Source organism: Streptopelia decaocto (assembly GCF_964273445.1).
Source record: "Streptopelia decaocto genome assembly, chromosome: 2".
Lineage (NCBI taxonomy): Eukaryota > Metazoa > Chordata > Aves > Columbiformes > Columbidae > Streptopelia > Streptopelia decaocto.
Genome location: NC_138655.1, coordinates 100451116 through 100466332, shown reverse-complemented (window position 1 = coordinate 100466332; position 15217 = coordinate 100451116). Strand labels below are relative to the sequence as shown.

Sequence of the window (15217 nt, the reverse complement as noted above, 5' to 3'; positions counted from 1 at the left end):
TTTTACAAAAAGGCGGCAGCAGTGTCCCAGTGCGTCAGCTTCTCTTTCGTGTTCGAGTGGCGTTTTTTCCATTCTCTGTGCGGCGGAGGTGGCTGCAGCCCTCGCAGCAGCCAGGGTGCTGAGAGGACAGAGGAGGTGCCTGGTCCTTTCGCTTTCCGGCGGGACCCGTGTCTCGATCGCAGCGGTCCGTTGCTGAGGCGGGCTCTGTGGCGTGAGGTGATGTCCTGTCCGCACCGTGGGGCCCGGGGCGGACCTTCTGTGCGCGCGAGTGTGCTCGCGACCTGTCTTCTGACCGGTGTCGCGAGGGAGGAAGGGAGAGAGAGAGAATGGTCTGTTTCCGCGGTGGGTGGGGTGCACGCGGACTGGACACGGTGTCCCGTGCCGGGAAGGGCTGGTTGTGCCTTTGGCACGTAACGGTCGCTGACAGCCCACTTCTCGGAGTCGCTTTCCTTTCAGGAGCGAGAAGAATGGACGAAGCTGCTGGGGATTTGAAGCAAGCACTTCCAGACCTGTGTAACAGTGTTAAAATACACGTGGAGGTTCTTCAGAAATCAAGCAGGTCTCTCTGATCGAAACTTTACTTGATGCAACTTGTGTCTGTTGCCTTTTGTCCTTGTGCTGTGGACCTACAAGAGTGCACAGCACTCTGCTCTGCCTTCTCTGTACTCTCCCATGAGTTTCCACGCAGGTATCTCTTAATAAGTTTGAACCAACCCATTTCTCTCAGCCGCTCCTTGTGCATCATGTGACCCAAGTCTCATAATCAAGTTGGTACCCATAATTCTGGACTTGCTCCAGTATATCATTGTCTCTCGTATGGTAAGGCCCAAAACTACACACAATACTCCAGATGTGGTCTCGCAAACAGCTGGTAGATGGAAAGAATCTCTTTCAGCAATGTTTGCACCCTTGCTAGCACAGCCTAAAATAAAGTTGGCCTTATTTGTAGCCAGGGCACACTGCTGACTCATTGCCGCCTTGTCCACCAGTACCCCTGTGTCCTTTTGTGCTAAGCTACTTTTCATTCAGTTGTCTGGGCAGTAGATGGAGAGACAGCATTGCACATTTACTCTTGTTGAACTTCAGGAGGTCCCTGTCAAATCATATCTCCAATCTACAGAGGTCCCTCTGATTGGCAGCCCTGCTTTCTAGGATACCAACAGCTTGCCTTGCTTTGGTGTCATTCATAAACTTGTTGCAGTTTTCCATCCCATTGTCCAGGGTATAAATGGGGATGTAAAAACGGTGTTAGCCCCAATATTGAAAGCAACACCCCACCTTTCCCCACCCAACCTACTGGCAGCTTAGCTTAGTCTTAATTATTAATCACAACCCTTTGAGCTGGACAGTCCAGCCAGCTTGTCCATTTATCCAGTCCTTATTTTATCAGTTTGGCTATCTGTATACTACGGAAGAGTGTGTCCAGGGTGTTGATAAAGTGTAAAATATCCACTGCTCTCTTTTTATCAGACTTAGAAGGAACTGGGAATTTGCACTGGGAATGCATCACTGAAGTTGCAAAATTAAAGCCTTTCTGAAATCTTAAAATACTATTCCTTTCTCTGTAGTCTTTGTCTCTTCTACTGGAATTCTTCTTACAGCATGTCCCCATCCTGAGGTATCAGCTGTCCTCGGACGTGAAAGCATATTAGAACTTTCCAAGCTAAGTCAGTCTCATAGCTTGGTTATGAGTTTTTCTGTTTTTTTCCTTGTGAAAAACAGTCAGATAGCATAACTGATGTCTATTATTGAAATATTAGAGCTGTGTTGTTCCATGTCCCCTGATATGACTGCAAACAGAGCAAGTAGTATTCTTTGGCTTATATATTTTAATGCACAGATTAAAACCAGGTATCAATAGTTTTGCTTTTGCAAACAAACTGAATTTGATAGGATTTTTTTTTCAGCAGAATGTGGTGGGGGCTTGAGTGGGTTTTAGGATTTTTTTTTTTTTGAGGGGGAGGGTTTTTTTTTGTTTTGTTTTGGTTTTTTTTTGCGTGTTTTTTGTTGGGCTTTTTTTGTGTGTGTGTATTTCAGCTTAGTGTATGAAATAAAGCACTGTGATATTAGTTCATGCTTCCTTACAGATGTCAATGCCAAAAATAATGCTGTTTTTTTCTTGTTAGCACGGCCAAAAAAGAAGATATCAGGATGAGTGTCTTAAAGCTGTTGAACAGACATAACATTGTGTTTGGTGATTACAAGTGGACAGAGTTTGATGATAGTTTCCTTAACAGCAATGTGCAGTCCGTGTCGATTGTGGATACAGAGCTGAACCTGAAGGACAGACAGGTATTCACAGTTAAGAATTTATAGCTCTGTTCAAATGCCTGTGAGCTAGTGGTGCGTAGGGTAGTGGTAGCCTGAGGACATAAGCAAGACAAGGTTTATAGGGTGATGTAGTATCTTTTATTAGGCCAACTGGTATAACCAAGAAAAGGTGGCTAAGTTTTTGGGCCTGCACCCCTTAGTAAAGTGTCAAACAGAAGTAGCAGGCTTCAAAGCTGGATGGCAGCTGAGAACTGTAACTTTCTTATGTTATAATTAGCTTTGAATGAGAAATACAATGTATTGAAAGTCTTTCAATGTCCATTCTAGCCTATTGACTTGGGCAAAAGCAGTCTTTCTCTTCATATTTTTCATCTGAATGAAGAGGGACCGAGCTCTGAAAACCTGGAAGAAGAGAATGAGGATATCATTGCAGCTAACCACTGGGTGCTACCAGCAGGTACCTATGTGATATTTCTGGAAGGTCTAGAGCAATTACAAAGAAAGAAGATTTTGAAAATGCTAAGAGTGTTTATAGGGTTACTGTTAAAGGTATTATAGCTGTATATTGTTTAACTTTGTCCTTTGTCAATGAAACCAATGTATTTGGACATTCTTCTTCCTGGTTTTGGCTGAACTACTACAGGTCATTCCACAACATGTCATTTATTTCTGTGATACTTGTGGATGTCTGGAAATAACTGGTCTTGTGGAATAAAATGTATAGTCATAATCAGAAACAAGTAAATTTTTAACTCTACAGGTCATATTTCAAATATTTATTTGGACACACACAAGAAATTCATAATTCTAAAGATTAATTTTCCAGAGCCCATTACTGGCTTCCAGTCTCCAGGACAGTACTGCTTTTATATTTGGAACAAACAAACAAACTAAAGAGGTTTAGAGTCCTCAGAGTGTGTTCTGAAAAGAAGATTAAGCTATCGCTCTGCAACAGAGCGTGGTCTGCTTATTACTGTCTGATTCTTGGGGAAGGTGGAATCTGCGCCTGGAAGGAGAAGTACAGATGTGAGCTTAAGCTCAAAGAGATAGTGATTCTGAGACATTTCTTGCTCTTTGTCTGTGGGAAAAGCATAACTATCCATTACGGTTCTCTTTTGGAATAATTCAATCAGATACTTTGAGATTATTCCCATATTATTGTAGTTTATAATAGTTCAGTCTGTATTTTCTGTGCTGAAAGCTATAAACTAACTTCTAAAAGTGAGTGACACCCAAACCACAGCTTTAGTTTTTTATGCATCATTCAGCATGAGTTTTTTTAACTCTTACATGTTGATGTTAGAAACAACAACACAACAAAAAAAAACCCTGAATGAAAAATTTGGCTTAGAACCTTCCTCCCACCCCAATTTTTCATAGCTCTATATCCTGGAGAAATGTAGGGTCCATCCCCTATCGAGGGTGGAAAGAATGATATTTTTCTTTTCAGTGTTAAGAACTTAAGAACATTACTTTCTCCTCATAATTATTTGAGGAAAAAGAAGTTGTGAAACTGCTGAATATGTCTGTTAGAAAGTAGTGTTTGGATTTTGAGAAAAATAACTCATGTTTTTTTCCATATATTTTAATTGCTCTTGTATATCTGTTCTTAACCCTTAATTTCAGTTGAGAATAATTTGAAAACTGCTTTGTGTTGCAATGGTACAAATTCCCATATTAATTTATCCTAAACAGGTATATAATATATTGCTTTTGCAGCTGAATTCCATGGCCTTTGGGAAAGTCTTATATATGACATTGAAGTAAAATCGCATGTAAGTTGAAAATGAATAACAGTTACAATTGCTTGAGGAGAAGTAAGAGTTGAAATGTAGCCTGTTTGAAGCTTGCTGCATCCCATGGAGACGTTATTTGGAAATCACCAGCTCAAAAAATCTTGATATAACTTTTGATAGCTACATACTTCTCTGGTGTACACTTAAGGTAGAGCTGGCATTTGGAGATTAAACATCATACCTCAGACTTATATCAGTATGTACTACTGTGAAGTCAGCTCTGCAAAAAAAAAACTGAGTTTCCCTGTGAAACTAGGTTCAGTGATGCTTATGCCACAAATTATAAAGAATTTCTTCATATGCATTGGCTTATTTTAAAGAAACTAGAAGTTTAACAGCTGAAGATGTTGTTTTGGTAGCAACTTAAAACTTCTCAGAAGATTTTCACTTTTGCTTTAGACATATTCATCAGCCTGCATGAAGTAACCAATGAATGTTCTGTAGAATAGGGTAGAAATGCACTTTATTAAAATCCGGCACCTTGTTTTAAGGCTCATTAATTGCATGTCTTTCTAGAAGAGGAGAATAAAATTGGTGGGGAAAAAAAAAAAAAACAACTTCAAAGAGACTTAGAAAAAATGTATGCAGCATTCTTCAAAATCAGTTCTCTATTTCTCCACTGTATAGGCCCCAAAAGATCTGCTGCGTCTTTGGTGTGAGGTTTTTTAAGGATAAGGCAATTTTGGTGGCTTGCTGTCCCTAAAAGAGAAGTGTATTGCTATCAGCTGTACTTGTAGTGCTTCCCTCCTATTGACGCTCTTGTTACCTTGCAGTAAGCTAACTGAAGAAAGTAAATCACTAAAAGTGTTAATTAACTTGTTTATGATACCATAGATACAGTATTCTCACTTAAGTCTTTATAGTTAAGTCTTTTTATCTATAGTAAAGCAAAATATCCAGTGATTGTACTTTTTCATTTATAAGGTAAACATCAGTTAACACATCAACATTTGCCTAATTTATGGAACTGCTTTCCAAATCATCTGTAAAATGACAAGACTAATTAGACTTACTGATGTACTAATTAACAGCAAGTTGCTTGCTGTTGACTTGAAGTGTGTGTTGGTAGAAAGAAGTGGTAGCTTTTAATGACTAAAATTATAACTCCATAACTTCTGTAAAAGTGATTGTGGTGAATGTTTATTCTTTAAACCATGGACCTGGCTGGATATGGTTGGGTTCTACAGACTCTGAAATAGTTGCTCTGAATTTTCAAAATAGTACAGTCAGTGTCAATATAATATTGAAAAATGTGCTGGATGAAGTGCAGGTTTTTTTTTTTTTGTTGTGTAATTGCTCCATCTTGGGCATGAGATATTGCAGGAAGGCTATTTTGTTGTCTTCTTAACGTATATGGATCAACAGCATATTAGTGGTAATAGAAACAGAAAATAACATGCTGTTATTCAGGTCTTATTATAGGTAATAATCAGTATAGAGTCACATCTGAAGTTCATATTCGTTTTGCTGAAAGATTTCTCTGCTTCCTAACTCTAGTTCTAAAAGGAAGTAGCATTATGTTGAGAAGCAAGCATTCAGGGAAGTACAAGCAACTTACCTTATTTGGAAGGATGACCAATCTACAAATTCCTTACAGTAGCTGATACAAATGTTTCAGCAGAAAGGAACTAAAATGTGACAGGAGATGCTTTGTTTGGTGGGTTTACTACAACAAACTCAACAACTGTATAGCTGTACAACATCTAAGCAGGACCTGGAGTCTGAGTCTTTAACTCTCTGTGCTTGGGCAGCTTGTGTTTTAAAGATACACTATAAGTTGGACAATGGAAAATGAAAATAATGTCACTTCCTTAAAGCATTTCATTTATTCATGTAAAAGTTCTGGAACTCCATTTGTGCCTAGTACATGCTATTCTCTTTCCTGAGGACAGAAAGGAAATTAATTTCCAATCTTTACAGAAAGAAAATTTGCCTATGGCTAAAAGACGTGAGGCCAGTTCTTTTTTTGTTAAGAGTACTTGATGGGCACAATTAGGAGATTGCTTCTATTTGTAAATGTATTTGCTGATATGTCTCTAATTCGTGTGTTTCTTTTTCTTCTCTTCAATTAGTTACTTGATTATGTGGCAACAACATTACTGTTTTCTGACAAAAATGTTGACAGCAACCTGATATCGTGGAACAGAGTTGTTTTGCTGCATGGTAAAAATGATCTGTCTTAAGTCAAGTAGATTCATTGTCTATCTGGTTATACCTTCCTTCTGGAAAAACTTGTATCACACTTCTGTGTAGTGAGATTAGATGATCTAAAAGATTCTCTCCATAATATGCATTTAGATCAAATGTAATGTCAGAATCAAATCAAAGTTCACATGCACTATGTTTTGCAGGAATTTAAATTCCTGCAATTGATAATCTAGTGACAATATTTGTTTTTTTAATTTTCATTTTTAAGTTGTATTATTGCTTGTTTTAGATAAAGTGCAAAAATAATCGAAATTAGGACATTAGGAGCTATGTATTAGTTACAGTCCTATTGCAGTATTAAAAATTTGTTATGGATTTATAAAAACTTTTGAGGAAATGAGGAAATCAATTTGTGTGTTGTATTTTTAACATTGTGTGATCTGTTGCCAAGTGTGAAGGCAGTACTTTTGCTAATTTAGTTGTTATTGTACTATTTTAGTGAAGCTGTAATCTTCAGTCAGTCTTAGCTTATTGTGGAGGTTATACCATAAACGAGGTCACATCAACTGAATTGATTTTCTTGCAAAATACAGCTTGCCATTGTTTAATCACAATTTTGTCATCAAGACTGGTATTCAAAACCAAAAAGGTCATAGTGGAAATGTTTGTTATGAGCGTTGGTTATACTTAAGTTATTGCTATTTATCAGTTAGAAGCTGTAGGATGTTTTTGTTTGTCTAAAAGACTGTTAATATATTTATGATACATATATTTAATGTTAGTAATAAACTCATTGTGATCATAAAGAAGTTAATACTGGGTAATCTACAGCTGTTGTGGTGCAAAATACACTTGTGCTAAAATGGCAGTACTGGCTTTGAATGAAAGCACTGTCATCTTGTTGATGTTATCAGTTTGTTTATCACCCATACATCGTCTATACATTCATACTGTGTTTAACTATTCTTGTTCTTGTCTGTTTGGAGAAAGTCTGTGTGGCTCTTCCATAGTGTGTCAAGCCAGATCCAAAAGGTTTGTCCCAGAGCATACTTCCTAAGATGCTCTGGTTTGCCCCAAGGTAGAGATTTCTGAAAAAGTGGACAGCTGATCAAACTGGGCATGACGTGTTTCTGTATTGCATGTTAGAAGAGTTTGTTTCAGGAAGATATAAGTTTAAGAATAACACTGTTTTTTGAGAATGCTAGTAAGTGTCATCCCTGCTAGGGTGATACACTCTGCTTCTGTTGCTGTTGAGTATTTTAACTTTATGGTGTCTGCATATAAGCCATTACACTAACTATACCAATAATTGAAAATTATATAAATTCAAAGCTCAGCTCTAGGACTGTAGTGGGGTAAGCAATCTTCTGAAAATACTCTGGTATTTACAATTATTGTCTGCTGCATTTTATTCTGCAATTAGTGCTGTAATGAAATACAACAGTTAAAAATAAGTTGCATGTCGTTAACATGTTGCAGATTCTGTGTAATGTATGGATTTGATTTCAAACCAGGCCCTCCTGGAACCGGCAAAACCTCCCTCTGTAAAGCATTGGCTCAGAAGCTGGCAATTCGACTGTCACACAGGTGACCATATTTGGAAGTTTTTCACTTTTGTTTACTATTTTTAATTGTTCTTTTTCAATAGCCTAAAGATTTATTATTTTATTTCAAGTAACTGGTGCTAAGTGCTAATGTTTATAGTTCCTTTGTAGTGCACTTGGCTAGCAATAAAATTGATCTGATAGAGACACTGGTTAGGATATTTTAATGCCTTTAAAATGTGTAATTAATTGTCCCCAGGTATGTAAAATCCCATTCATTAGTTTGTGCTCACATTGTACGCCAAGGAATAATGAAGGACAAAGGATCACAGAGTATCAAACCTGCTATTTGTATCTTCATGTTCAAGAAAGCCTATTTTTATTAAGTAGTGATTATGTAACCAATTTGTTTTGTACTTGGATTGTCTGCTACAGTTTCCAGAGGTCAGTCTGTATATCAGACAAGTAATGAGAGTTAGCCTTAAACGACATAGCACCTTCACAAATTTATATTAAAAAAATAGATGTTATATAAAATACTAGGTGTAATATGAATAATATTTACTTATTGGAGTGATCTGACTCTATCCCAAGCTGAATTTATGATAAACGCGGGCTATGTAATGTGTGGTTATTTTGTCCTAAGGATATTCATGCAGAGCTAAGTAAATAAGCCTCATCCTTTTATATGTTTTCTTGACATACTGAGCAAAGTCTTCCATGAACAGAAGAATGAGGCCATTATTATGGTAACTGTTATTTAAACTATATTTAAATAACACCTGTTCTAATGAAGGAATTCCGATAGCAATTTAGCATAAAATTTTCTAGTGAGATGCATTTCTGGAAATGACAAACTCAAAACAGGTATTATGTTTTTAAGAGTAAGTAATTTAAAGTACTAATTCCCAGAATTCCAGAGTTGACATGTAGGGAAGGAGACCTGCAGAAGTGAATGATATCACTGAATTTTATTTACAATAGAGTTGATATTTTTTTTCCCTTCGTACTTTAGGTATAGGTATGGACAGTTAATTGAGATAAACAGCCATAGCCTTTTCTCGAAATGGTTTTCTGAGGTATGTATTGATGTAGCCAATTAAGTAGACTTTGTGTTTTAGAAATTATACTGTTACTATTGAGCTTGTTTCATAAAATGTGTGTACACCACAGATTAGTCAGAATAATGAATGTGTTTGGGAATCTTGAAAGAGAAGGTATATTAGAAAGTTACTTCAAAAAGCAAGTATTTCCATCTTTAAATATGGTAAGGCATGGAAAGTTGTGTGATAAGGAAATAATACGCGTATGGTGTCTTCCCAGAGTGGCAAGCTTGTAACCAAGATGTTCCAGAAGATTCAAGAGTTAATTGATGACAAAGATGCTCTTGTATTTGTACTGATTGACGAGGTATGATTCTAATACCATTGATGTACATAAAAAGTAACAGTAAATTGATGGGAGGGAAATGTGGTAATACTCATTCACAAAGAACAATAAAAGCATATTTATGCTTTTCACAAGTTACATAACTTTCTGCAGAAGAGTAAACTTTAATCTTTATTGCTGCAGATTTGGGAGAAACACAGTGTGATTTAACAGGCACATTCCAGCTGGAAATGAAGTAAAACCTATCTTGGTAGAACTTCCCTTGCCACTGTGTGTTTCCAAGTGGAGTATTGTTTTAAACTTCAGAGCAGCCTAGATTTACATTAATTGTGCTCTTACGTAGCTGTAAAGCTCTGAAAAGCAGTATTATGTTTGAGTTCATTGTCTAGATTCTCTTCAGACTTACATTCATAAGCAACTTCGTATGTACCTTATCAGCTTTGTTATATTGGAATTCCTATGGGGAAGCTCATTCTAAGTTCAGTGTATTTATTACTCTGGTGTCTGTGTGTGTCCCCCTCCCAAAATTTAATTAAAATGAGAAACAGCCTCCGTTCTGCTGCCTAAACAGGAATTTCACTCATTACACTTTGTTTCCTTGTCATTCCTTTTTCTTTCCATATGAATTCCTACTTAACAAAAGATTTTAAAGATGAAGTTTTAGATATCAGACACAAGGTTTTGAAGGTGTATCGCTTGAGTTATTTGCTTGCTGTGAGCACTCTGCATTTGCAGTCTTTTTAGGTTTTTTTTGGTGTTTGGTGATATTTTTTTGTTCCTTTTTTGGTTAGTTTGTTTGGGTTTTTTTGTAGGTAGAAAGCCTCACAGCAGCCCGCAGTGCCTTCAAGGCAGGCACAGAGCCTTCAGATGCTATTCGTGTGGTGAATGCTGTACTGACACAAATAGATCAGATTAAAAGGTAAAATCATATTACTGCAACAGTAAAATGTAATTGACAATTTCAGGATTCCTGCTAAATCTTAATTCCTACTTGGAATACTAAACCAAATTGGTTAGTGAACTATTCTTTGTTAATGGTGCTAGTTGTGAAATGAGATAGGAGTAATCCAACAGAATATTTTGCGTGTAACTGAGTGATCTTGAAATCAGATCTACAGATGGTATGCTTCCTTTGAAGCTAGGCAGAGATACAGGACAAATGGTCATGATATCTGCTTGGAGAGACAAGAATGAGAACAATGAAGAATTCATTCATTGTTTACAGCTTCTGGATGTCAGACTTGCACAACACATGGCATAGAAGCAATCTTTGATGATTCTTGGTCCACTTTACCTGCTGGATTTATCTTATTTTTTAATTTATTTTATGGGTTTATCTTCTTTTATTTCTGCCAATTCCTCCCCCTTTTTGGGGATAGTTGACTTTGTTTGCCCTGTCTTGTGGCTAATTAAAAGTGGCTTATTCATATGTACAAGTTCACAGACTTCATCTAAAATTAGCTATGGTTATGAATGTTCTTGCAGTACTTGTTAGAGGAAGGAGATGTTACTTCTCCTTTAAGCTCACTCCAATGTCATCCGCAGTTAGAATGTGTCCCATTGCCTGTTAAACAATATACTTTGTACTGAATTTAAATGGAAAACATGTAGATTAAAGGTTCAAATTTATGAGCCTTCTTTTCATATTTTTTTTGTGGCAGAAGCTGTCCCAGTAGGCTCTAGATAATGTATATTCACTTCTAAAATAGGGTTAGAGAAACTATGGACACTTGAGAAAAAGCTGAAAGAGATTATGCATTGAAATAGGTAGATGATAATTGGCCAAGAGCTTCAGATAATTTAATTTCTGGCTGACAAGTATGATGTGACTATTAGATAATATGGTTTGAGTCATAAGAAGGAAGGTATCGATCTGCCAGTCACAAAAGGAGTTAAATCTTCTATATGTGACCTGAAAATCTGCTTTTGTCTTGAAGGCATCCCAATGTAGTTATCCTGACTACTTCAAATATTACGGAGAAAATCGACATGGCCTTTGTAGACAGGGCTGACATAAAGCAATACATTGGACCTCCATCCACTGCAGCAATATTTAGAATATACCTTTCTTGCTTGGAAGAACTGATGAAGGTAATATTTTGAAAGCTACATTGTGAAATGTCCTATTTTAATATATTTGACATTTTAATAATACTTCCTAAATAATAAATCCACACAAATATTTTCACTCTTACTGCAGCATTTAATTTTGAACATATTTAATTTTTTCATACAACAGTGTATAACTCTTCTTTCTAGTGTCAAATAATATATCCTCGACAGCAGCTCCTGACACTCAGAGAGCTAGAGATGATAGGCTTCATAGAAAATAATGTGTCAAGGTTAAGCCTTATACTAAAAGAAATCTCAAGGTAAGATTCTGAAATTCTACTTATTATTTATGTGTGTGTGTGTGTGTGTGTATATATATATATATGTAAAAATAAAATGAGTTGTGGAATGATGTGTGAAAGTGATGAAATTTCATAAGAACTAGAGTTCTGAAACATTTTGATATTTTTCTGTTAGGGTTAGTGCAAAGCCTTTCAGATTACAAAAAGTGGAGGCAATCAGGGTTTGCCAACAATTCTTAGTCTCAGATCTGGCTTGTCCTAGTACTGCTTCTGGTTTCTGCTCTGCCCTTTGAAGTTCTCTTGACAAATTGCTGGCTTGATTAGTGAGATGCTGTAAGTTTCAGTGGATTGTAATGCAGTTTAGTGGAAATAGCATTGGCCTTAATTCCTGCTAAAAAAGTGCCTTGGAATGCCTTGCAATCTACTAAGTCAGTTTTTAGCATCAAGATATAAGTGCACAGAAGCAAAGAGGAAGGGAGTGAAGTGTAAATGGAGAGTGTTACGATTTGCTGAGTATACTAGTAGACCAAATAGTTTTTCACTGCCGTGTAACAATTCTTGAAACAAAAAAAGAATTATATTCACAATATCAAGCAGTATTTTTTTTTCCAAAGTGCTGGTGCCTATGAAACAAAATAACATTCATAAAGTCAGGAAAGTATGTTTTCCTTCTGTTCCTGAAGTATGCAAACTTAACCAGTAGGGAGTGAAGCAGAATAAGTTTTTCCAGGCAGAGAGTTTTGGGTTCTACATACACAGGTGGTGCTTGGAGGGGACAGAAGCATATATCAAGTAGGTAAGGTAAAGGAAGCTGTGTGTAAGTTGGGGGAAAGAAGGAGATAAGCAGTAGACGTGAGGACTAGCCTTCAAAATAAACTTTTCAAGTCCTTCTAAGAGTGGATGGAAGATAATATCTGTACCACACCCTTTCAGTGTAGACATTCCTCTAAATTAATGAGCTGTGCCGCAGTGATGTTACAGGCATCAAGGAAGCTTTGGCAGGCAAATGTAACTAAGCTATTTCTGTACCCTTGCTTGCTTTTCTCTATTATATAGCCTTTCATAGGCTGAAGTTGTCTGTTCATTTCCTACTTCTGCTAAAAGTGCTGCAGGTGGCCTGCTGAATTGTGATTTGAGTTTTTTTACAGCAATTTATAAGAGAAACATAGAAAAAGGAAAGCTCTTCTTTTCAGAGTGGATACTTAGTATTTAATCAGCACTTGTCTCTATTTTACTATAGAAGAAGTGAAGGCCTTAGTGGCAGAGTCCTGAGAAAACTTCCTTTCCTAGCACATGCACTTTATATTCAAGTAAGTTTATTACATTCAAGTAAGCTTATTCTATTAATTAAATTTTGGTTTGGTTTTGAGACAGGTAGGAAGACATTTGGACACTGCCTGAAGTAAAAGATTCGACCTAAACCCCCCTTTAATCTAAATTGCACTGTTTCTGCAGCTTTGTAGTCTGAAACAATTTTATGCTGCCTATAATTTAAAAAGAGAGTGAAAAAGATGGGTGGGATTGACCTGTCCAACAGCATTCTACTTTTAATTAACTGTTGTGACAGAACATTAATATTGGTTCTCTGATCATTTCTGGCTGAAGGAAAACCCTCTGTCACTTTATAAATAATCTTGAATTGTTAAAAAACTTTTTGAAGCATATGCACAATAATAGTAATTGATCTAAGACTTTGCATAGTTTGACTTCGATTTTACAGTGCTAGCTGGTTTAAAATAAACCTGCAGTTTTCTGGTTTGTAGCATTTTGAAAATTTTGTAACATGGCAGTCAAATATTTCTCTTTGAAATACTGTGATTTGTATGTAAATTATTATGTATGCCTGTTGCTGTAGTATGACTAACAAAATGTTCTCTTATTTTCAGTCCCCCAGCGTTACAATGACAACATTTCTTCAGGCTCTTTCACTTGCAGTAGACAAGCAATTCGAAGAAAGAAAGAAACTTGCAGACTGTGTGTGACCCTCCACTGTTTTGGAGTTATCTGTATTGTTAACACTGAAAACTATGTATTTTTCATATAAACTGTGCAGCTTCTATGCATCTGTAAAATCAATTGTCAACACCTTAAAAAACCTGGAATGCCTAATACAGTTTTTTCAAAACATTCATTAATAAACAATTAAGAATTATTACAGCATATTTTTCAAAAGCTTTATTTCAAATGCCAATAAGAGGATTGCAAAAAAATTGTGTTAAAAGTTACTTTTCATCTTTTACAGTTATTAAAAGTGGGCAGACTTCTAGTCCTTGTTTCTTAACTTTCTATCCATGCATCAGTTTTTATACTTCTGATTCTTTTATATTTTTAATAGCAATAGTAACTAGGTCTCTGGATCTTCTGCCATAAATTTACTATTTGTTATTGCTTCTGAAATAAAAAACATGAAACTGGTAAGGATTCAAAGTCCTCAGTGATGGCCAAGACCTGACATCTATTTATCTTGAAACTTAATGTCAAGTATTACTTTTTTTTTAACTACATCAGATTCAAAAGTTTAAAATCAAGAGATCACTTAATTGCATTTTGTAATACTACTTCTTTGTGATGTTGCAAGGATGCAAACTGGAGGGACCATGTTTTCTCACTGAAGAGCAACTACAGTGTGTAAGAAAGGTTCTTTAAAATGCATTAAGTTTGGCTTTGTTTTGTTTTATGAACATGACATAAAAGTTATAAGTCATCTGTGGAGAAAAATACGTTGTATTGCAAGAGCCAGGAAATGTATGCATCCATTTCTTAAAAGGAACAGAGTCAACTTCTATATTGTAACTACATATCCTATATAATATTGGTTACAAAACTGTCAACTCTTTCTTTTGTAATTACAAGTATTTCATCTGCTGTCAACTGAAAGAAAGGAATCTTAGGGGAGTTTTCAGATCAGTAGTTTAATTTTTCTTAAATGAAGATAACATAGTTAGATTTAAATTGATGATACCCAGTTAATGCATGCCTCCTAGCCATTGGTATTTGAAATATATGAATGGTAGTGCATTTTGTTACTTCCTTGTTTGTATTTTTAAATCAATGTTATACCATACATTCATGAGAGAAAAGATTTCGTCATGAGTTTTATTGATGAACGCTATAAACTGTGCATTAAAAAGTTGCACAGAACTTGTCAAGTGCTAGTAAATTTTTTTATGGCATCTATACTTATGTAAAGTGCACTTCTTTTTTAAGCTTGCTTAAGTGTCTCTTCATCATATTACTTTTGAAAATAATAAATATTAGTTCTTATCCACACCCTCCCCCTCCAAAAAAAAAAAAAAGCGTAGGTGAGAGAAGATTGTATCAAATTCCATCATTTGCAATTGTGTACTCTTATTTTTCCCACAAGCATTGTTTTGGAATACTGGTACATGCAAGAAACTGCCATAAAAGCCAGGTATGGGAAGACTACTGAAAGGCAAAATTTTAGACAGATTCTAGTCCCTTGTGGATTTATTGCTTTTAAAGTAAAGGGATTTAGAGACTTTTAAGTATTCGTTCAGTACAGGCATGTATTATTATGTGTGTCTGTCTTGATGCTCCATGTAATAGATATTGGAGTACCTCCATGTTAATGCAAAAGCATGTAATTACCTTCTGGTCTGGATTTGAGGTTCTTTGAAAACTGTAGAGGCTCCACAAACTGCAAGTGTTTGTGTATGTTTCATTGAGGGTATGTTGAAACATTTCCTCTGCTTTG

At 36.1% G+C, this 15217-nt stretch overlaps 1 protein-coding gene across 3 annotated transcripts; it reads left to right on the top strand.

The window, feature by feature from the left end:
* Positions 1-10: 10 nt before the first annotated feature.
* TRIP13 (thyroid hormone receptor interactor 13) lies at positions 11-14359 on the top strand. Of its 3 annotated transcripts, XM_082044374.1 has the most exons (14): positions 11-216; positions 457-559; positions 2127-2292; positions 2599-2728; positions 3991-4046; positions 6140-6230; positions 7730-7802; positions 8775-8838; positions 9083-9169; positions 9961-10067; positions 11086-11239; positions 11408-11520; positions 12743-12812; positions 13389-14359. In XM_082044374.1, exons 2-14 carry the CDS (start codon positions 468-470, stop codon positions 13482-13484), a joined length of 1299 nt encoding a protein of 432 aa, XP_081900500.1. In that variant the 5' UTR covers positions 11-216; positions 457-467; the 3' UTR covers positions 13485-14359. The 3 variants fall into 3 exon arrangements, with proteins under 3 accessions (XP_081900500.1, XP_081900501.1, XP_081900499.1); XM_082044373.1 differs by lacking the exon at positions 11-216 and having other exon boundaries at positions 271-559; XM_082044375.1 differs by lacking the exons at positions 11-216; positions 12743-12812 and having other exon boundaries at positions 267-559.
* The last annotated feature ends 858 nt before the right edge of the window (positions 14360-15217 follow it).

What these genes read in the sequence shown, in the direction of transcription:
- TRIP13 (XM_082044373.1), top strand. Translation starts at nt 327, where the DNA reads ATGGTCTGTTTCCGCGGTGGGTGGGGTGCACGCGGACTGGACACGGTG. An exon ending in TCTCGAAATGGTTTTCTGAG is followed by an intron (nt 8,839 to 9,082) that starts GTATGTATTGAT and finishes GTGTCTTCCCAG; the next exon opens with AGTGGCAAGCTTGTAACCAA. An exon ending in ATACTAAAAGAAATCTCAAG is followed by an intron (nt 11,521 to 12,742) that starts GTAAGATTCTGA and finishes ATTTTACTATAG; the next exon opens with AAGAAGTGAAGGCCTTAGTG.